Here is a 21,718-nt window from a genome sequence, read left to right on the forward strand (position 1 = left end):
ACACACACACACACACACACACAAACTAAACATCCATGCCCTGAGTGGGATTCGAACCCACGATCCCGGTTTCCAGGCGAGCGAAGACAGTACATGCCTTAGACCGCTCGGCTACCGTGACCGGCAAAGTTTCATGTTACAGTGCCCATTTTTTCAGTATAGTAATGAATTTTCACAACAAAGGAAACATGCCAAGCCTAACATTGGAATCTTGGTTATCATTATTTCTCTTCACTTTTGCACCTCTTTACTTTCTCCTGTGTGTAATGTACACGAGAAAATATTGTGATGGTGAGAAGAACTGATATTGATGTATTTACATATTTTAAGCCCCTAAGCCCCTCTGATTACAAAAGAGTGGTTTTTGGTATGCTCTGTATATGTGTTTTGTGTGCTCTCCTTTACTGGTAGCACATGAAGAGTTGGATAAATGTTATTCGTCAAGAATTTATTGATCATAGGGCTGAGGATGTTTGAGAACAGGGTGTTGAGGAGAATATTTGGACCGAAGAGAGATGAAGTGACAGGAGGTTGGAGAAAACTGCATAATGAGGAGCTTCATAACTTGTACTCTTCTCCAAGTATAATTAGAATGATCAAGTCAAGGAGGGTGAGGTGGGCAGGTCATGTAGCCCGAATGGGGAGACGAATGCGTATAGGATATTGGTGGGAAAGCCAGAAAGAAAGAGACCACAGGGAAGACCAAGACATAGGTGGGTGGACAATATTAGAATGGATCGTAGAGAGATAGGATGGGATGGTATGGATTGGATAGATCTGGCTCATGATAGGGACCAGTGGAGGGCTCTTGTGAACACGGTGATGAACCTTCGGGTTCCATAAAATGCTGGGGAATTCTTGAGTTGCTGCAGAATTGGCAGCTCCTCAAGAAGGTCTCAGCTCCATGAGTAAGTAAGTATGTAAAGGCAATTCCTGGTGAATGTGAACATTCCAGCCCCAAAATTAAGAGCCCTTCAGATGGACCCCTGAAATTAAATGGGCTGTTTTCTGGGAAGTGGCTATGAAGATTTTGACTGAATTTCAGTAATCAGTGGTGACCGTCCATTCAAATAAAACTGCTTAGTGTTTGTTGTCTTCAGGAAAACAACAGCTCATGCACTAGGTGCCAAAATATGACTTCTTAATGATCTCAGAACTTGGTTCGCTGGTCAGGTGGAGTTCCTTGTTCGGCATTAAGCAACAGTAGTCAATTTCATTTCAAACGCAATATAATCAAGGTTGATCATATATGAGAAAGCATGTGCAGTGTCTTATCACAGATTGTTTATCTTACCGTATGTTTGAGAAGAGTTCCGTCTGACAACCTCAAGTCCTTCTTGTCATATTGTTTTAATTAATATCTTCTATTTTAAAATTAATTGCTGTTTATTTTAGTGTAGCAGGGAATGTGTGTTTATGTGTAGTATTTAGGTTCTTCTATTTTTATTTTCAAATGTATCAGGTGACAGTGTATAAAACTGTTGTCATTAATTTAATGGGAAAATTTGTTTTTGTTTGGTAATTTTCACTTTACTAAACAAAGAGTATGCTAGACAATCGGAGAACATTTGGAAGCAGTATGTTCCTCCGAAATGTCAGTACCCATGTACCAGACTAAATGGTCTCAAATCCCAGAGGACAGTACCCTTCATAGTCAGCACCATGTAAAAAGTAAAAAAAGTAAAGCTATCATGAAGGCCATGAAGGCCCATAGGGTTGTGAGACATTGAGGGTCCCACATTATCTAGACAATTGGCTCAAAGATGGCGGTAAGGTCAGCCTTACGCGCCGGCCGCGCTTTACTCCCCAGCAAAATTATTTATTTTAATTCCTGGTACTCATTTCTGTTAGAGGCTGAGTGAACTCCAGGGCCATAGTGTGGCTGGAAGGATTAGGTCGATTGAAAAAATCCAGTGACCTCATTGGTATTTGAACCCGCGACTTTCCGACTTGTAGCATAGTGCCTTAACCACTATGGAGGAAATTAGTTTTTGTGTGATGAATTTTAACTTAACGAGATGAGGAGTGAGCTGGCCAAACGGAAAGCTGTTCGAAGCAGTTTATTCGTTCGAAACGTTGGTACCTGTCTGCCATGCTCCATGACATCACATCCCAGATCACAAGTACCCTTCATAGGCAGCACCATGGGAAACTAAAATCTTGGACCAAGTGTGTTGTCTGAGATTGTCTGTTCTCTGTTTGGTGCAGGGTAGTGCTCCAGAGCAGCAAGAGAAATGCAAGAAAGCGTCCAACTTCTGTTATGCTCTGTGGAAAGAGGAAGCTAATGGCACCAGCATCTTGGGGCAGGGTGAGTACAACACTGACCTTTGTTCTCTGTGGTTGGCTGGTTTATGTCTTACATCTGCATGACAGCACTTCCGGGGTTTGGTACAAAAAGTAGTGTAGCGTCAAACATGAACTTTTCTGTAATGTGTGCTGTCTTAGTATTTAGAAAGTAACTTATCCTGAAGATTGGGTGGTGGGACTACTTACAGGACACCGTCACCTTAAAGGACACCTCTTCAAACTGGGACTAAGTAATAGTCCCACTTGTGAGAGGTGTCAAGAAAATGAAACAGCCAGACATATTCTGTGTGAATGTGAGGCCTTAGCTTATTTAAGATTATGTCACTTGGGTCAATACTTTATGGAACCAAGTGACTATTTTGACGCCCCCAGCTACAAAATCATGTGCTTCATTCGAAGCACAGGATTGCTGAGGGGATAATCAAAAGGGGAAGCACAGTAGATCACTGTAGGTTGCGGTGCAAGGGCTAAGAAGGCCCACCCCTTATACATTCATTAATTCATTCATTCATACCCTGAAGATGGAAGCAAGGGACTAATTTGATGTGATGCTAATGGTAATGTAGTAGTTACTGCTGTGAGAGCCTCTGATCTTGCGCAATAATTATTATGATGTAATTGTAGGAAGACATTGTGCTTGTATGTCAGTCTGCAATTTGAAAAATTGATGTAAATGCAGTGGCTTGCATAGGTGTGTTATACTGGCAGTGACAATGGTGTTGCACCGAAACATGCAGAGTGTATGGTTTATGAAAATTATAATGCCGGATCTGATTGTAATAAGAAATATGGAATTGGTACAGCAGTATGGCGGTATAGCTCAGTCAGTATAGCAACTGGCTACGGGCTGGATGAATGAGGGGTAGGAGTTCGAGTCCCATATGGTGAAGAATTTTCTCTCCTCCATGTCGCCCACACTGGCTCTGGGGTACAACCAACCTCCTATACAACGGGTACTGGGGGGCTCTTTCCCGCGGGTAAAGCGGCTGGGTCGTGAAGCTGGCAGCTCACCTCCAACTAGTGCCAAGGTGCCAAGTGGATCTATACATCCACTCCCCCACACACTGCCTTCGTAGCATAGTGCTTAATTCGTAAACACAGAGACAACTTTACAGCAGTATGGAATCTGCTATTAACAGTTGCAGTATAACCATTACATGATATCGAGCGAAGTAATTTTGAAGAAATAGGTTGACTGAGTAGTTTAAAGTTCATAAATTACAAAAGAAAGAGTTATTGTGATCTTATGGGGTGTATTTCGTAATAGACTGACAAGTTCTGCAAAGTACGTAAAATTTGGGAGGAGACTGCTGTTGCCGTGTTTTGGATACACATTCTCGCACCCTGAAGATGGAGGCAGTAGGTTCCTCTGAAATACTGGTTAACAGTCTACCAGACTACATGGTGTCACATTCCAGAACACCATATTCTTAATATTCATTGATGTGAGAAACTTAAATTTCAGTACCTCCAACTTTTTGAGGCTTTATTCAAAAATAAAAATGACAGGAAGTTCACAAATCGCTCTTCTAGTGCTTGTAACAGGAGACTAAAATGGACAGGTTTGATGCAGCAGTATCATTCAAGACTTGCATTTGGAAGGTACTAAGTTCAAATCTCTGCAGAGTTGCTGGTTATCTTGACTGAGTTTTTTTTTTTGTGATTTTCCTCAGTCCCTTCAGGAAACCGCAATGATGACTTCCTTCCAAATCCTTTGCTGTTCAGCAGTAATCCTACCATTCTATACCATAACTCTGTACTTAAAGCATCCATTTGGAGATTCTGGGTTCGAATCTCAGCTGGCAAACAATCCATTCTGACAAGAGTTTTAGTGGCTTCGCTCGCTCCCAACAGGTGCATACCAGGATAGTACACTGATTAGGCCACTTCCACTTCCTTCGAAATCCCCTCTAGTTAGTCATTCATTAGTCACTAGTTAGTCATCCTGCTATCACATGCTGTGTAATCTAGATACTACAAGCAGCACCCACATAGCCGCACCAAGAAAGTAAGAGATTTGAAATAAGTTTATTAGAATTCTTCTGGTGACTTGGGTCACTTGTGCATCCAAGCGTGACTGTGTGTCTGGTCATGAAAGTTTTTGTGTCTGAACAAGGAGCAAGCTCTGTACTGGAGTTGACATGAACCCTGGAGAATAAAAGTCTTTGTAGTTCCTGTGCTCTGGGATGTCTCCACTTGCCTCTTTGTGCAGGGCACTCACATTAAGTAGTGTTATCAGTGGACACTGTTTTTTTGGGGTGGATTTTGAGTAATAATTTGTGAGTAGTATCCCTATGAATGTTATACAGGAAGTCTTCAAGTTTTAAACAAATCATGTTCCAGTGTTAGTAAGTCATTTATTGGTTACTGGTTCCAAAACAGACCCAAGATAGCCCAAAATGTTACATACTAGCATTAAGGTAAACTAGAAAAGGAAACAACAGGGTACTGATAACTGTCTCTTTCATTATTTGCGCTAATGTTGGTTTTCAATTTGAATATGGCGTTTCTGTGGTCTAGTGGTCAGAGTTCCTGGCTACAGATCTAGAGGTCCCGGGTTTGATTCCCGGCGCTACCAGATTTTCTGAGTAGTAGTGGGTCTCGAACGGGATCCACTCAGCCTCGTGAGGTTAATTGAGGATCTATTTCAAGGAAATAGAAAACCGAAATTAACGGCCATGGGAATGCATTGTGCTGACCACGTGACACCCTCTATCCACTAAAGTTGGCACTAACTTTGCCGACAAACAGCGGCCCCTCTGTCAGTATAGTTCATTTGTAAACTGCAGGCCAGGGAGTGTTTCTCGAGTATAAACAGCTTTAGTTATGGGAGGATATTATCTGAATATGCATATTCTACAGGGTGATTTGTAAATAGTCTTCCAAGCTTCAGAGTACACGATCAAGTGATCCTGAGTAAAGGAAAATCCTGTTAACATGGGTCTAATTTGGATATCTTAAGGAGCCATATCAGTATTAAAGTGTGACTGAAAGCATGCCAGAAATAACAGTGTTGTTTCATAATGAAACATTCTATAAAAATTGTTTCAAAGTGTCACCCTCTTATTTGAATGAGCCAGATGATTCCAGTCTTGTGAAAACAGTTTGTATCTAGAGTTCCTGAGATTGTATGCCACCATCATCAGGGATTAATTTGATGTGTGATGTAGGTGTACTATTTTTATACACAGTTTCTTTTGGAACCCAGGCTGTGGTATTTCATATGCTCTGAAAATATGTAAAGGGGGGGAATATCTGCAACTGTAAGGAAAAAATGTATTAAGTGTAGAGAGAAGAATATTTCATAACTCTTTAAAGCACAGTGGTTACTGTCTGAACCTCCTGCTTTAACATAAAAGGAACTCAATATGTTGGTTTCATGTGATTCTTAAAATAAACTGTGTTTATTACCCAGAATCGTGGGTCATAACCCCCCCCCCCTGCAGGGGGTTACAGCGTTTTCAAGTTCTCGAGAATTATGTAGAATGTAGTTGTGTCCAGACACAGTGCGCGGAGTCAGTAAGATTTAATGTAGGTGCTCTTAGGAAATGTACTTGATGCAGTCAAAACATATTGTGAATTCTTGCGTGACTACAGAAACACTTTATAGTTTACTGTAGGTGTAGGGAAGTTGTGAAGCTGTTAGGTTCCTGCCTTAGGTGTCACCGCTGCAATATTCCTGCGTCTTTGTAGTGGATATGCAGCTTGTTTTCTGTGAGGTACAAACTGAACTTATAAATACCATTTAAATGAGTGTTAGCCTTCATAGGATTAGTGAGAAACATACTTTTTCCCTGTTCTACTGAGCTTCACCAGATATTTGTACAGTTGGTATGGTGGAACATGTAGCACACGTGAGAGAGAAGAGAAATGCATGCAGAATTTTGGTAGGAAACCATGAAGGAAAGAGACTACCTGTAAGACTTAAGTGTAGATTGGAAGATAATATTAAAATGGGTCTTCATGGAATGGGAGGGTATGGACTGGATTATTCTGGCTTAGGGTAGGGACAGGGTGGGGCTGTTGTTAACATCTTCAGGTTCCATAAAATACTGGGAGTTTCTTGGGTAGCTAAGCGACCGTTAGCTTTCCAAATAGGACTGCACTCCAGTGGAGTTTGTTGGTCATAATGAGTTGTGATGGTAGCTTGTAAGATAAAGCAATAGTATGAGTTGGGCAGTCACACAGTTTGTTAAATTTATGGTCATGTTTTCAGTCTGCAAGGAAGATGTGCCCAATGAAAGGGGCCCATGTGGGCACTGACTTGAAGTTATGGCACACTTCCTGGAATGTTGGTTGCATCATACATCGCTGTACATGTTTTTATTGAAGACATTACTGATTTCCTTTCTCAAAAGGAAAAAAAAAAGGTTGAGTGTTGATAAACATGTGGTGGGACAAGAACTGTGGTGCTGGTATTGGCATTTGTGGGAGTATCAAGTAGCTCAGAAGAAGAGTGACTTAAAGACCAACTCACCTGTCAAAAGCACACAATTTGAAGTTGTAAGAGTAAAGCTTCAGCTTTTGGGACTACGCTTGCATCGAATGTGGAGGGTATTCCAGCGTTTCAACAGACCTTGCAGTTGCTTTCTTCAGGGTGTGAGCACTGGAACAAAAAATCAATGAAGATAAGACTCCAGGCCATCTATTTTTCTCATAGACTTATACCTCCTGAGACTCATCTTACATTGAGTGGATGTAATATCCGTTTTGTCACTCATGTAAAATATCTCTCTGTAAAAGTAAAAAAGTAAAGCTATCCCTGTAACAGACCGTGAAGGCCCATAGGGTTGTGAGACGTTGAGGGTCCCACATTATCTAGACAATCGGCTGAAAGATGGCAGTAAGGTTGTCTCAGCCTTATGCGTCGGCCGTGCTTTACTCCCCAGGAAAATTATTTACTTAATTCCTGGTACTCATTTCTGTTAGAGGCTGAGTCGACCTCAGGTCCATGGTGCGGCTGGAAGCATTAGGTCAATTGAAAAAATAACCAGTGACTTGAACCCGCGACCTTCCAGCTTGTAGCATAGTGCCTCAACCAATTACGCTACGGCGTGCCCCTAAATTCGAGAAGAGGATTACATGGGGAGTGAACATAGAAATGACTGAAGCCAAGACCTTCAGAACATTTATTATAACCCACTTCCTCTTTGAAAGTGAGCGTTTAGGTGATGCTGGAGTAATTAATAGAAGGGTAAATGGAAGAAGCTCAGATAAAACCCTGCTCCTGAGCCACGTCATTCATCCCGGTTTTCACATGAAGTCATGTTGGCTTGAACTTGAGGCTGTGGGATAGTAGCCATGCACTTCACTGTCTCAGCTGTGTTCCCTGAAATATGTTCTTGCTGGAAAAGTGCCATGCACTGTGATGCCACTTGTTGTTAACATATTGTGCAACGAAATGAATTTGTGGAGAGGTGATGTGTTTGTGTTTTCCATCCGTGAAACAACAGTTGCATTACAGTAAAATTAGAAGGCTGGAGGATAGTGTAATTTGGCGCAGCAGTGTGTCCAGTAAGCTCCCGTGCCCCCCCAATCACATGAAAGGTGTTGAGTATGTTGGTCAAGCGGTAATGTCCACACTTATATTCAGGAGGGCCACTGTTCTATTGCTAGCTGGGACACGTATCTAGACAGAGGGTTTTTGGTGGGTTTCCTTAAGGCCTTGTAACGAAATGCTGGGTTTAGAACACAACTGCTTCCTTCCAGATCCTAACCAGTCATTGTAATTTTACACTGTGTAATATGAGATGCTGATGACTCCACAAAACAACATATAAAAAAGCACATGGAACTCAAATGAAGCTTTGGTAATTTTCTCCAAGTGGCTCAACCTAGAAGGTGGTGTATCACGTAAAAAAAAAGTCGCTTAGTGGGGGGGGGNGGAGTCCAGCTGGGTCCACTCGGCCCTGCCGCCACTGATTGGCCTATTGTACCTGCCCCGGATGATTGTGATAATGGAAAATTTGGTGGAATGAAGATTGGCAAGGGAAACCGAAGTACTCGGAGAAAATCCGCCCCAGCGCCACTTTGTCCAGCACAAATCCCATTTGACCAGACACGGGATCGAACCCGGGCCGCCGAGGTGGGAAGCCAGCGACTAACCGCTTGAGCTATGGCACGGCCGTGTATCGTGTAAAGTACGGAGACCGTTAATATCCGGAAATTTTGTTTTGAGCAGTTTTCTGACAGGCGTGTATGTAATGAAATGGCAGTGTCTATCTCTGTCCGTCTTGGAATGTGTAACGCACTGACGCACGTATGCCATTTTCCGAGTGTTGCCGTTATTAACAAGGACGCCTTTGTATGCGGGATACTTGCTTGTCTGGCGCTGCACGGCAGGTTTGCTCTTAACTGTCTTTTTATGATTTCACAGTCAGACGGTCTCTGCCTGTTGGAGGCCGTTGTTCGGTGAAGTTGGTTCAGTACGGTAAGTGCATGCAGTGATTGTTTCGTCTGGAGGTCTCGCGCCGTTCACCTGTCCACGGTTTCCGAGACCACGTACGGATTTTGACGATACGACTTAGCAGATTGGTTCAAGCGGTAACCGTCCCAATATTGGAGAGGTGCCCGGTTTGAATCTCGCCCTCGGAATGAATTATCCTGAGGTATTTCGGTGGTTTTTTACAGTCCCTCCAAATACCGTGATAGTATCGTGAATTTTCCCGCGACGGCTTGCTTCCACATCTCAGATTTATTATTCACTCTGCCATAAAACAAACTCCATGGCCTATAGTCCGCAAGCGATCTATACCGTCCGAGCGACTGCCACTTGTCGGAGAAGTTAGTGCCAATTCACTCTGCCATTCGACGCTATATACTGGTAGCGTCGTGAAGTAAACCGGAAATAAATAAAATCATGCAAGGACTGTACCAACTATATCGGCCCACTATAATAAGTGTTCATCAACTAGTTTTGCATGGACCGCCACGGACCTGCGTCTTGTTTTCCGCTCGCCCACGTATCCTAATCACTATTTATCTTTTGACACTTCATTAGAAGGCCTGGAGAGAAAAATCATTAGGTAGATTGTGGGTGGCTAGAAGACCTGGGGAAACAAATGTTTATATACTTTGGCATAAGTCGAAAGAAACGGAACTTGGCTTAAGCCCTTCTTATCGAGAATTAAAGGCGTGTTGCAATCGGGAGCACGCGTATGTCCGCATGTGTGCATAGTATGTTGGTGTGCCCATGTAGGTTGCGTGTGTTTTTCTTTTACCTCTTACTTACTTACTTACTTACTAACTAACTCACGGAGCTGAGCCCTTCTGGAGGAGCCGTCAATTCTGCAGCTACTCAAGAATTTCCCAGTGTTTTATGGAACCCGAAGATTCATTNATTCTAATTATACTTGGAGAAGAGTACAAGTTATGAAGCTCCTCATTGTGCAGTTTTCTACAACCTCCTGTCACTTCATCCCTCTTCTTTTACCTCGGGCAGAAAAAAAAGGAACGCCCATTTACAGTTGTACAGAGGTCACAGAGAAAGCGCAGGGATGTTGGCAGGGCCAGTGTTCGAGGTATCCCCTCGTGTGTCTTGCTCTTTTATTTCCTTTCACATGCCACAGCCCTGAGCCAAATATCTCAAAACACTTTGTCGCTGTAATCACTATGAGCATGCATGTGAGCAGAACGCTGCCTCTCGTAGAATCAGTTCTTACAAAAATTGATTATGGGCACTGTCGAAGTTGGGAATATGAAGCGTCAATGTCATCCACCCGCCAACCCAAACTCTGTTACTTTAGTCCGCAAGCGAACTATACCGACCGAGCGACCGCCGCTTGTCGGCTAAGTTAGTGCCAACTTTAGCTGATAGAGTGTGTCGCGTGATCACTGCAACGAATCCCCACAGCCGTTAATTTCAGTTTTCTAGACGGGAGCCTTTACTTTTCCATTCAGGTAGCTCCTCAGTTATCCTGACGAGGCTGAGTGGACCCAATTCCAGACCCACCACTTCTCAGAAAGAAGGATAGCGCCGGGAATCGAACCCGGGATCTCTGCATCTGTAGCTAGGAACTCTGACCACTAGACCACAGAGGCGGTCTGTTCGGACAGTCACCATTCTTAAAACTTCGTCGCGGTTAATAACACGAAATTTACTGACAGTCCGTGGTCACAGTGTGAGCAAAAGATCAACAGAAGTTAATTTTCATTTAGGAAAAGGAGGTCTTAAAATGTGACGCTACTAAAATCGTAACGGTCCAGGCTGCCGTAAGCTTTGCCTCTGCCGTCACACCGACCCTGAAAGCGTCGTTAAATAAACTACCAATAAATAAACGAGACCGGTGTGTAAAAATAGAACGTTTCTTCTTGATGCGCTCTTTAAAATTTTAAATCGCACGTTTAGCCTTTTCTTAAAGCGGTTCGGTGTACAGAACGTATACACTTTCGGAAGTTCTGACATAAATGTTCCGTTTAAGTCTCTGTATATATGTATGTATGTATGAATGTAGGTATGTGTAACGGTGGACCATAGCAGTTTGTCCCTTGCACCGCGACCATCACTGATCTGTTGTGCTTCCCTTTTGATAAACCCTTTATTAATCCTACACTTCGGATGAAATGTAGGACCCCATTTATGGGGGCGTGATGATAGTCACTTGATTCCACTGGCCCAGGTGACGAAATCTTAAGTAAGCTATGACCTCACAATCACAGTATATGTGTGGCTGATTCAACCTCTTCTAGGCACCTTAAACAAGCCAAATCATCTGTCAGTCCAGTTTGAAAAGGTGTCCTGTAAATAGCCCTATCATCCATCTTATTTGTCTCTTTTTATTTTCAACAGATCCTTCGTTATTCTTCATTTAAGACTAGAAATGCCATGTGTCGAAATTTTCGACGTTTACAAACATCTCTATACCTGACAGAATGCGACATCTGTCCGTATTTTACCTATACTGCATAGTCAGTCACTTAACGAAAGTTGTGACATAAATGTTTCATTGAAGGCTAGGAATGCCATACTTCAAAATTTTCGCTGTTTACAAACATCGCGATATCTAACAGTGGGTGAGAACTACTGTTATTTTACCCGTACTGTGAAGTCAGGACATTTAGAGGGGAAATTTCCCGATATTTTATTTTGAAATAGTACTTGTGTACACAATTTACATGTGAAGGAGAGGCGGCTATGTTAACATGGAGTGGCAGCTTAGCACTGGAGGTACTGAAGCCGGCACTTCTTACGCTGAGTGTTAATTTTACTGAACACTCAGAGAGATAAGAATAAACATTCGTGTGGTAAGTGAAGTGGTACTTTAATTGTTCTCTCGAAATGAAGCCCCTACCGGTTCTTTGAACCATTTATAGCGGAGATTGCTGTGAAGTGTTGGTCTGCCCCACGTAATTATCAGAGCAGAAAGTATACTCACATTTGTGCACGGGATGGTAAATTTACGTCATAACATATCGCCACCTGAGTATTAGAGTGTTATATCTCTTTCCTTGGGCGGAAGTAAGATACTGAGTACATTTCTCTGAATCTCCTTATTGTGCTGCATTATCTCCGCGGTTTTCCATAGGTCTATCTTACTTGCAAGTGTGAGATTTCAGTATTCTGTTCTAAGCCACATTTGAAACTGCAGTTGATTCCAAAGGCTGAAACCCAGTTCCCCGAAAATTGGCGTTGACGGCCGCAATACACTCCAATGCTCAGGTGACCATATCTGGGTGACAGTTGTGTTAACTCTTCCGTACTAATTGCCTTCTGCTGAAATCACAGAACCGTGTTAGTCGGCTTTGACATGAGCGGGTCACCTTGTCTGCGGAGTGTGGTCTGAACGTGGAACAAATGAATGTAGCCCCAAGTGACACTAATTGATTCAAAATTTATACAGGGTGATTCAGGAGGTGGATCTCCTGTGTTGTCTAGTGGTCAGAGTTCCTGGCTACAGATTCCAGAGGTCCCAGGTTCAATTCTCGGCGCTACCACATTTTCTGTGAAGTAGTGGGTCTGGAACGGGGTCCACTCAGCCTCGTGAGGATAATTGAGGAGCTACTTGAATGAAAGAGGTAGCGGCTCCGGCCTATAAAACCGAAATTAACGGCCGTGAGGATCCGTTGCGCTGACCACGCCACACCCTCTATCAGCTAAAGTTGACACTAGCTTCGCCGATAAGCGGCGGTCTCCCAGTCGGTATAGTTGGCTTGCGGACTAAAGCCGCGGAGTTTGTTTTATTCAGGAAGTGTCTGCCATATTCGTGGGTAAATTAAGTGAGCGATTTTGAGTGAAATAAAACATGGAATGAATTCGGGAAGATCAGGGAGGTATGGATGTTTTAAGTAGGCTAAAGACATACCAGAGATGAATGTTTTGGTGAAACTCTGCACACTAATATTAAGGTAAAATTAAAGTAAGTGTTAGTTCTAAAGTGTTACACTCAGGATTAGTGATTACAGTATTGTTCTTCGTCGGTGTTTCAGGATTTTGGATAGTTCTGATGGATTTATCTTCCACTTCCTTATTTTTAGGTCTTTAATCGTATATCCACAATTCTTTCTCTGTGGCCTGTAGTTCGCAATCGAACTATACCGTCCGAGCGACCGCCGCTTGTCGGCGAAGTTAGTGCCAACTTTTGCGGATAGATGGTGTGAAGTGGTCAGCTCTAACGGATCCCCACAGCCGTTAATTTCGGTTTTCTAGACCGGAGCCGCTATTTCTTTGACATAGCTGGTCAGTTATCCTCACGAGGCTGAGTGGAGCCCGTTCTAGACCCACTACTTCTCAGAAAATTTGGTAGCGCCGGAAATCGAACCTGGGACCTCAGGGTCTATAGGCAGGAACTCATGACCACTAGACCACAGAGGCGGCTATCCACAATTTCCATTGCAAATTTATCTCCTGGTGACAAAGCCTGATCTTAGGTGCGTATAGAGATACAGTTAACTGTTGCCCAGTAATTGACATTGGCTCGTTCTGACGACCCAGCCGAGTAGGTGTCTAGCCACGCTTCGTCTGAGGACAGACACGTCCTGTTTCCAAAACGTTTTGTTCTCTTATAACACTAGACGGTGAACATAAGCCAGAATCTCCAGAATCCCGAGTATAATATGTATTATGTTTAATAATGAAACTGCTCAGAAGCGTTCGCCTGCAGCTTGAACGCACATTTTGGTACAGCCGGGGCAGAAGTGCATGTGACGTAACGATTATTGAGCGTGCAGCTCGTAAAGCAAGCAAGAGTGAAAGTACGGATGACGTAACGTGCTCAGTATATAGACCACGAAACTGGAGCAGAATTAAGGAACGGTGTAACGATTCTTCGCCGAGCACAGTGGCCGCGCGGTCTGAGACATGAACAGTTTTCGACCGCTCCATTGGGGTCGTAAGTTCGAATCCTACTCGCGGCATGGACGTCTTTGTGCGTTTATCCTGTGTTTGGGTTGTTGTTCTGTGTAGGTGGCGGCCTTGTGACGCGCCGATCCCCCATCCAAAGACTCCTACCGTCTATGTTTAGGATTAAGAAACTCAAAAAGCTGTCAAGGTCCTAAGGGCTGTAGAGCTATATAGTTGGCACTAACTTCGCCGATAAGCGGCGGTCGCTCGGTCGGTATAGTTCGCTTGTGGAATAAAGCCACCGATTTTTTTTTATGAATGCTAGTAATTTCTCACGAGATTTTGGTCGTATATGTATGGAGTTTGTACTGATTGTTTATTTTCAGTTCACTTAACGGTGCGGTGTATAGCTCAGACTGTGTGTCGTCGAATGACTTAATGATAGTGAATAATGAATTGCCCTGGATGGGGAAGATGCTGGTCCTGGTCTGATTTAAGGCACTGTCCCGGCATTTGTTGTCGAGAACTGAAGAAGACCGATTATAAAAAATAAGGCAAACGTATACCACGTGTTAGGGGTCGAGACGATTAAAACAGTTCCTATGAATGTAGGTCATGGAATGAATGTGTTCATTCATACATAACTTAGAAAAGTAGTGATAATATATAACTACAGCTGATACGCATGCGTCACTCAACTGTACGAGCATTTCGTCCTTCTCCACGACAGGTCACATGCATGTCTGTCAATTCAGGATACGTGTAGTGTTCCATTGTGTACACCGCCTCTGTGGTCTAGCGGTCAGAGGTTCCGGGTTCGATTCTCGGCGTTACCAGATTTTCTGAGAAGTAGTGGATCTGGAACGGGGTCCACTCAGCCTCGTGAGGCTAATTGAGGAGCTCTTTCAAGGAAATAGCGACTCCGGTCTAGAAAACCGAGAGTAACCGCCGCGGGGATCCGTTGCACCGACCACGGGACACCCGCTGCCCGGTAAAGTTGGCACTAACTTTGCCGAAAAGCTGCGGTCGCTCGGTATACTTCGTTTGCGGAGTACAGGCCACGGAGTTTTTTTTTTTGGTTCCTTTGTGTGGTTCACAAAAACAACTGCAAACGTATCTATGGCACCGTATACAGCCGAACGAACACCGATGAATATCTGCAGAACTAAGCTATGTTGTTAACATGTTCGAAGAAGTCCTCTGTAGCAAATTATACGTCATGCAGAGACAGGCATCTCACCTGTAAGTGATGCTGTAACAATTACTGTCATTGCTTTTGTAAACCTATCAACAAACGGATTTGCCTACAGCTCATGCTGGAAGTCATTTACAGATCTACATTCGTAGGAACTTCTATTTCTCTCACTCTCTTCCATCGTTTCGACCTCCTGAAGACGTGTGCATGAGACCCAGCCATTTTATGAACACCCTGTATATAAGATCGGTGCAAAGGCATTGCACATAAATAAAATCTAAAAGTCTGCGACGATGGTATATTAATACAATTTTCTCATATGCGACTGACCTTGACTGCGTTACCTTGGAAACGGTTAATTATTGTTGGTTGTTGAATGTCGAAAATTAAATCCTTCTGACCGGTTTGCAGGTGAAATGTGAGAGTTAGTAAGATGTAGGACTGGAAATAAATATGAGAGAAAAGGAAGCAGGGGAAGTTAATAGTATGAACATTTATGCATGAAATGTGACATCCCGTTGAGTTCACAGCCGCTGTTAAATTAATTTTAAAACAGTAAATCTGACCTTTTGTCTAGTTAAGCAGAGCGCAATTAGGACATGTGGAGTGGACGTAATTGCTCCATATATTCTTGTGGAGCAAGTTGACCCAGCCGATAGAGATTCTGACTTCTATTCGAGAGGTGTCGTGGTCAAGCAAGAAATCGGCATGAATCACGTAGCAAACAGCCTCCGAAACGTCTGTTGACTTTCAGCGGACTACATGGCGTTATATCGGAGAAGATGGGATTGTTTATACGTGTTTTGTCTGAAGTTATCCGTGCTGAACAACCAGCCCAGATACGAGGTCGGCAAATAAGTTTCGAGACAAGTTTTTTAATTTAAGGGCGGGAGATATTAACAACCTAGAAATTTTCAAAGTAATCTCTTTCGAGTCCCCATGATGTGGATTTTTACAATGTACCTAATCCTTCCAACTGCACTGTGGCCCTGGGGCCGACTCAGCCTCTAACAGAAATGAGTACCAGGAATCTTGTTGATGGGTAAAGGGCGGCCGACGCGTAAGGCTGACAAACTTACCACCGTATAAGATTTGAGGCTTTCACGGCGGTGACTATGAAGAAAGCAGTCTTCTGGGATTTGGCACCGTGTATATGTGGTGTTAACCGACGTTTCGGAGGAACGTATCGCCTCCATCTTCAGGGTGGAAGAAAAAATATAAGAAATCTGCAAGCGAAGAGACCGTGAGAACCGGTGAAAGCAGACTGCTTTTACCGGTTCTCACGGTCTCTTTGCTTGCAGATTTCTTATATATTTTTTCTTCCACCCTGAAGATGGAGGCGATACGTTCCTCCGAAACGTCGGTTAACACCACATATACACGGTGCCAAATCCCAGAAGACTGCTTTCTTCAAACTTACCACCATCTGTGAGCCGATTGTCTAGAGAACATATGGGAGCCTCGACGTCTCACAGCCCTATCCTCCACGGCCTCTTAGAGGGATAGCTTTACCTTTACTTTTCATCTCCCTCCAATTCTTTACAATGTTCCCAGCGCTTCGGTCAGTATTAAAAACAGTTTTTAAAATCCTGAACAGGAATGTCAGTCCCCCACAGATGATTTAATATCCTCAAAGCCCGAGAAACGTTTTGCTTTCAGCACACTCTTTAGTTCTGGAAACAGCCAGGTGTCAGCTGGAGCCAAGTCAGGAGAGTACAGCGGATGGTCCATGGCAGAGATGCCTTTTCCTGCTATAAACTGCGACACTCGAAGCGAAGGATGTGCCGGCGCCTTGTCGTGGTGGACAATCAGTGAGCGATCTCTCCAAAACTCTCCTCGCTTGTGCCTCACGGCATCAGTATGCCTTTTGAGCACCTCCACGTAGAAATGTCTGATTAACAGTGGTCCCTTCGGGTGCAAACTGAAAATGGACGACACTCGAAAAAGCAGATCAACATTGTTTCGATCTTGAGACTTCGACGTCCGTGGCTTGTTTGGCCTTGGGGAATTCTTTAATCTGCACTCCGTGGAGTGGCGTTTGGCCTCGGGAACATATTGATAACACCATGTTTCATCACCAGTGATAGCGCGATCCAAAAAAAATTATAATCTTGAAGTTCTTCCGCGAAGTCGATGCACAAAGTGAGGACTTCTGTCCTTTTGTTCCTCCGTCAAGTTTCGCGACACGAGCGTCGCTGCGAACTTTCTGATGCCAGAATCCTGTACAGAAATGTTCTTGACAGTCACTTTTATGATATCAAACGGTTCAGCCATCGTCCTGCAAGTTAACGGCGGTCAGATCGCGCAAGTTCCACCGGGACACCTTGACTTTCATCGTTGTTCACATCTTCTCTGCCTTCTCTGAAATTTTGTGCCACATTACACCTACTCATAGTAGATTCGTCCATAAACTGTAACGTTCTAAACTTGGGCCACACGAGTGCACAAAATGCGTCCGTTGTAACGAACGTCGTGACGTCTGTTGTAGAAATAAACAAGAGAGGCGAATGCTACGCTTTCTTCTGGCTCCATTGCAGACAAAAAACTACGCACCGCATTCTGCAACTGTGTGGTGTCCTCAGCAACGTCCGTCATAAAGTACGTTCGTTACAACGGACGCATTTTGTGCGCTCGTGTGGCCCCAGCTTGTCGATTTCTGCAGTTTAACACAGAATTCCACATGCACGCTCTGTTCCTTCGTACATTCCATCTTCACGTCTGGACAAAGTTGACAACGTGCAGTCATCTAACAGACTTCTGGTCTGTTCCTTCGTACATTGCATCTTCACATCTGGACAAAGTTGACAACGTGCAGTCATCTAACTGAATTCTGGTCTGTTCCTTCGTACATTGCATCTTCACATCTGGACAAAGTTGACAACATGCAGTCAACTTAACTGAATTCTGACCGCAGCTTATCCAGAGTTTCCATATGAGTTCGGTCACGTTGCGTCACCTAACATTCCAAGTAACAGCGTTGCCAGATCGCAAGGCGCGAATTTTAAAGAATAAGTCTCGAAACTTATCTTGCCCGAACTAGTACATTTGAACGCTTGCGAAATTAACGATGAACCGCTATCAGTCTCCTTATTTAAAATGACGTCTGCCCCTTGGCGAGGTGAATGAACAGGACGCGTAATGGAAGGGAGTTCCCTGATTAGCACAGGTCTGGTGACAAAGGCCGTCTAGACATACAGCAAACACCAGACAGTATCAGGGGATGCATGTGTCACATGGCGGGCGGGTTATCATTACGTGACTCACGAGACTCGTGTGTTATCAGTACAAGACAGAGGTGTGAGAGATGTCAGACGGCGGCGTGTTTGTGTGTACGTTAGAGCATATGTTCCATTAGAGGCCCTTACAGGAACACCTGCGTTACCCGACCCAATTGTTAGCCCTTTTAAAATAAAAATTCTGTTTTAATGCCGTTAAAAAATTTAGTTCCCACCTCACAGAAAACACTTCGTCTCCATCATAAAGACTACTCGGGTTGTGCTGTATAAGGAAGTAATGCTTCGATATTAAAATCTCTGCCTTTTGCACACGGAATATTCATGAGTTTTCTATTGCGGTCGGAATGAACAGGACACCGGCTGTACTGACTGAGAGTTTCCATGGTTTTCTTCAGTCTCCCATGGCAACTTCCCGGAAAGTATCTCAATTATACCATGGCACCTTCCATCCACATTTTTTCAAGTTTGTTAATTAACGGTCCTACCATTCGACGCTGAATAATAACTTTGAGATACTGACAGACTCCGTGGCTTGAGTCCGCAAGCGAACTATACCGACCGAGCGACCGCCGGTTGTCGGCGAAGTTAGTGCATACTTTAGCGCATGGGTATCCAAAGTACGGCCCGCGGGCCACATGCGGCCCGCGATGTGATTTTATCCGGCCCGCGAAAGAATTGTGCAGAAATGCTCCAATTGAACTAATTTTCCAGTGAGTACTTGTAGATGTGATTCCGAGCTTATTGGCCTGACATATTGTACTTCAGTTCGATGGCTTAGCTGCGGAAAGGTTATTTCGTGCTTCTTTCAGCTCAGCAATAAAATTTATATATTTCTTACCCAAAAAAAAACCATCAGGAGCCACTTTTATCAGATACTAAGTGGCTTTAGAAATTAGCAGTTTTGCTGATCCGTTAAACCATATGAACCATTTTAATTTAAAGTTGCAGGGTGAAAATAACTTAGTCTGTGATTTATTTGCACTTATCAGGGCATTCAGAGCAAAGTTGATACTTCTGGAAAGGCAAGTGAAAAATTGTAACTTGTTCATATGCTATACTGTGCAGAGTTGCATAAAAAGGGTGAAGCAGAATTTTCTTTCTCGTTTGCAAATTTAGTCATTTTAGATTTTCTTTATTGACTGCGTATTTACAATCAGCTCTCTTATTTGTGGAGCATTAAGTAAATGTTTTAGATTTGAAAGAATAATTTCGGAAGCGATTTGCTGATTTGGATTCTAGTGCTCAGGAAATTAGATTGTATCAAAATCCGTTTGACTGTGATGCTGCAGATGTCAAATTCAAATGGAAATTATTTAACTTCAGGAAAATTATCATGTTAAAGACAAATACAGGGAAGGAAATTTGATCGAATTTTATAAATTTCTGAACTCNGCTGCTACTGTCTGTTGTCATTAATATACGATAATTTATTCTCACGTACTTTGTATTTAGTTTATGAAATTCTGTGCTATCAATAAAACTCATATACCTAGAGTTATTAATTTCTCATGTAATCCGGCCCGTTGAAAGTGCTGAATTACCTAATGTGGCCCGCGGTTCGAGAAGTTTGGAGACCCCTGCTTTAGCGGATAGATGGTGTCGCGTGGTCAACGCAATGAATCCCCACGGCCGTTAATTGCGGTTTTCTAGACCGGAGCCGCTATTTCCTTGAAGCTCCTCAATTATCCCCACGAGGCTGAGGGGACATTATATAGATAAATCACGTGCTCTGAAGTCTTAACAATTTGTACGGAATAGCAAGGCGTGATGATGCAGTGGTTCTTTGTAAGGTAAAGGGTTAAGCTGTGTCCCTGTCCTTAATTATTCACCACGCTAGGAAGACACACGCATTCTTAAAATCCCAGTACTAAATGAGGGTGATCGGTCATCTTCACCCCGTGGCCGTTTTACCCCCAAGGAAAGGGTACTCATTAGTTAGAAGGTGGGTAGGCCCCAGGGGCGGTATGGACAGTGTGAAGAAGAGAAAAAGATCTCGTTTTCCCCAGCCGGGAACCGGAATCCAGTCCCTCGATGGTCACTATGTCGCCTGAGCTATTCACATCCCCCAGTTGTTTTCCATATGTGGCCAAACGTTTTACCGATTGGCTGGGTACGTAATTGGCTCGTGGCTGTCAGTGGTGACCCCGCTGATGACCTTCGTTGGCAAGTTACAATGGTATTTTCGCTGAGTGACCACATGCTGACCCCCTCGAGTCCAGATTGTGACGAGAGTGATGACCCTGTGACTTGCCTTCGCGTGAGGGTAATGGTGAATGGTAAAGGCAAATGTTTGGCTTCGACCCGAAAGCGTGGCGCCTTCACCGGGAGAGGGGGGAAATGTACACGCGGCCAGCGAGTGTCTGTTGACCCCGACTGGTCACTTCAGAGCATCGTGTGAGGGTTTGAGGAGAAGAGATCCTGTTGTTTACATAGGAAGTTGGAGTATATCCCCTCCAGATGTCTCTGGCAACTGTTGTGAACTACGTCGTCCAGTGATTGAGGCTAGCTCATTCTAAGGGACCCAACAGAATAGATGTTTTCCCTCGTCGGAGGACGGAAACAGATCCAGTTTCCGAAACGTCGTGTTTTTCTTAGTTATCTTAAAACCAGGACGATGGATAAAGTCCGAAAACCCAATATCTCTACGTCGTCATGTTTATCAGTCGATGACAATGAAACTTTTGTGGGCAATTTAAAGACGCTGTCAGTAGCTAAACTGGGTAGCTAGAGATGGGAACTGTCAACAGTTCACGTTGGATTTTCGACGGGAATACCACCGTTGGTGCACAGTACACCGACCGACACCCGCCGATCGATGTCATGAAACCGAAATCTCGTTCACCTCTCGACAGCGCAAAGCTGCATGCAGTGTGAAGGTTGTGTCTGTTCTCCCTGGTACTCGTAACATAGGTGTCCCCGGCAAGAATTTATTTTTCCAAAGCCCGAGATTTGCTTATAAATTCACGTTTTATCCAATGGAGAGTATTTTTACCGTTAATCATAGAGCAGTGGTTTCAGAAATTCATGTATTGGTGCCCCCTTCGGCCCAGCGAACATCTCTTCCCCCCTCTGTGCCCCGTTTATAAAATCAAAATTTAATTTATTATCAGTTAATATTTATTAAGCTGGATATGAGTTTCTCGGGGCGGTGACTGGAAAGCATCATCATCCGCTTTGCAACAGTTTGTAGCTCGTTACGTGGCCGACGTTCCGGAAGCCGGGATCGTGGGTTCGAATCCCACTGAAGGCATGGATGTTTGGTGTGTGTATTTATTGTGTGTTTGTGTTGTCGTGTGTTTAGGTAGAGGCCTTAGTTAGTTAGTTATTTAGAGAGGGTGGGTTTCCCCATGCACCGCGACCAGTTTGATCTATTGTGCTTCCCTCTATGATATTCTACCAGTCTCTATACCCTACCGATAAATGGTGCGTACCATCAGTCCCGCCGAGCAAGCGAGTTCGGCCACTTGCTTAGCGGTGTCTATAATGCTTCCCCCATCTATCAGAGGCCTTAGAGACTATTGTTGGGCGGGAAACGTCCTGGAATTTGGCTCAGTGATACCCTTTGGGGATATGAGGTTCTTTTACATGCCGTAAAGTTCTTTACGACACGGGACACACAGCTTAAAGTCCCTCCCGGAGGACTTGTTCCCTGAATTTTTCCGCCCTTAAAAATTCGACGACCTCCGCCGGGTATTTGAACCC

General features: G+C 43.8%; 1 protein-coding gene across 3 annotated transcripts in view; it reads left to right on the forward strand.

Moving 5' to 3' along the window:
* Nucleotides 1-21,718, forward strand: part of LOC111864762 (bone morphogenetic protein receptor type-2) — a 45,213-nt gene that overhangs the window by 7,850 nt on the left and 15,645 nt on the right. For all 3 annotated transcript variants that reach the window (XM_033751572.1, XM_023852265.2, XM_023852266.2), the window contains one exon: nt 2,209-2,308. In XM_033751572.1, coding sequence (XP_033607463.1) covers nt 2,209-2,308 — 100 coding nt within the window. The remainder of the gene's footprint in view (nt 1-2,208; nt 2,309-21,718) is intronic.

This window comes from Cryptotermes secundus, unplaced genomic scaffold, assembly GCF_002891405.2.
Source record: "Cryptotermes secundus unplaced genomic scaffold, Csec_1.0 scaffold1024, whole genome shotgun sequence".
In the NCBI taxonomy this organism is placed as follows: domain Eukaryota; kingdom Metazoa; phylum Arthropoda; class Insecta; order Blattodea; family Kalotermitidae; genus Cryptotermes; species Cryptotermes secundus.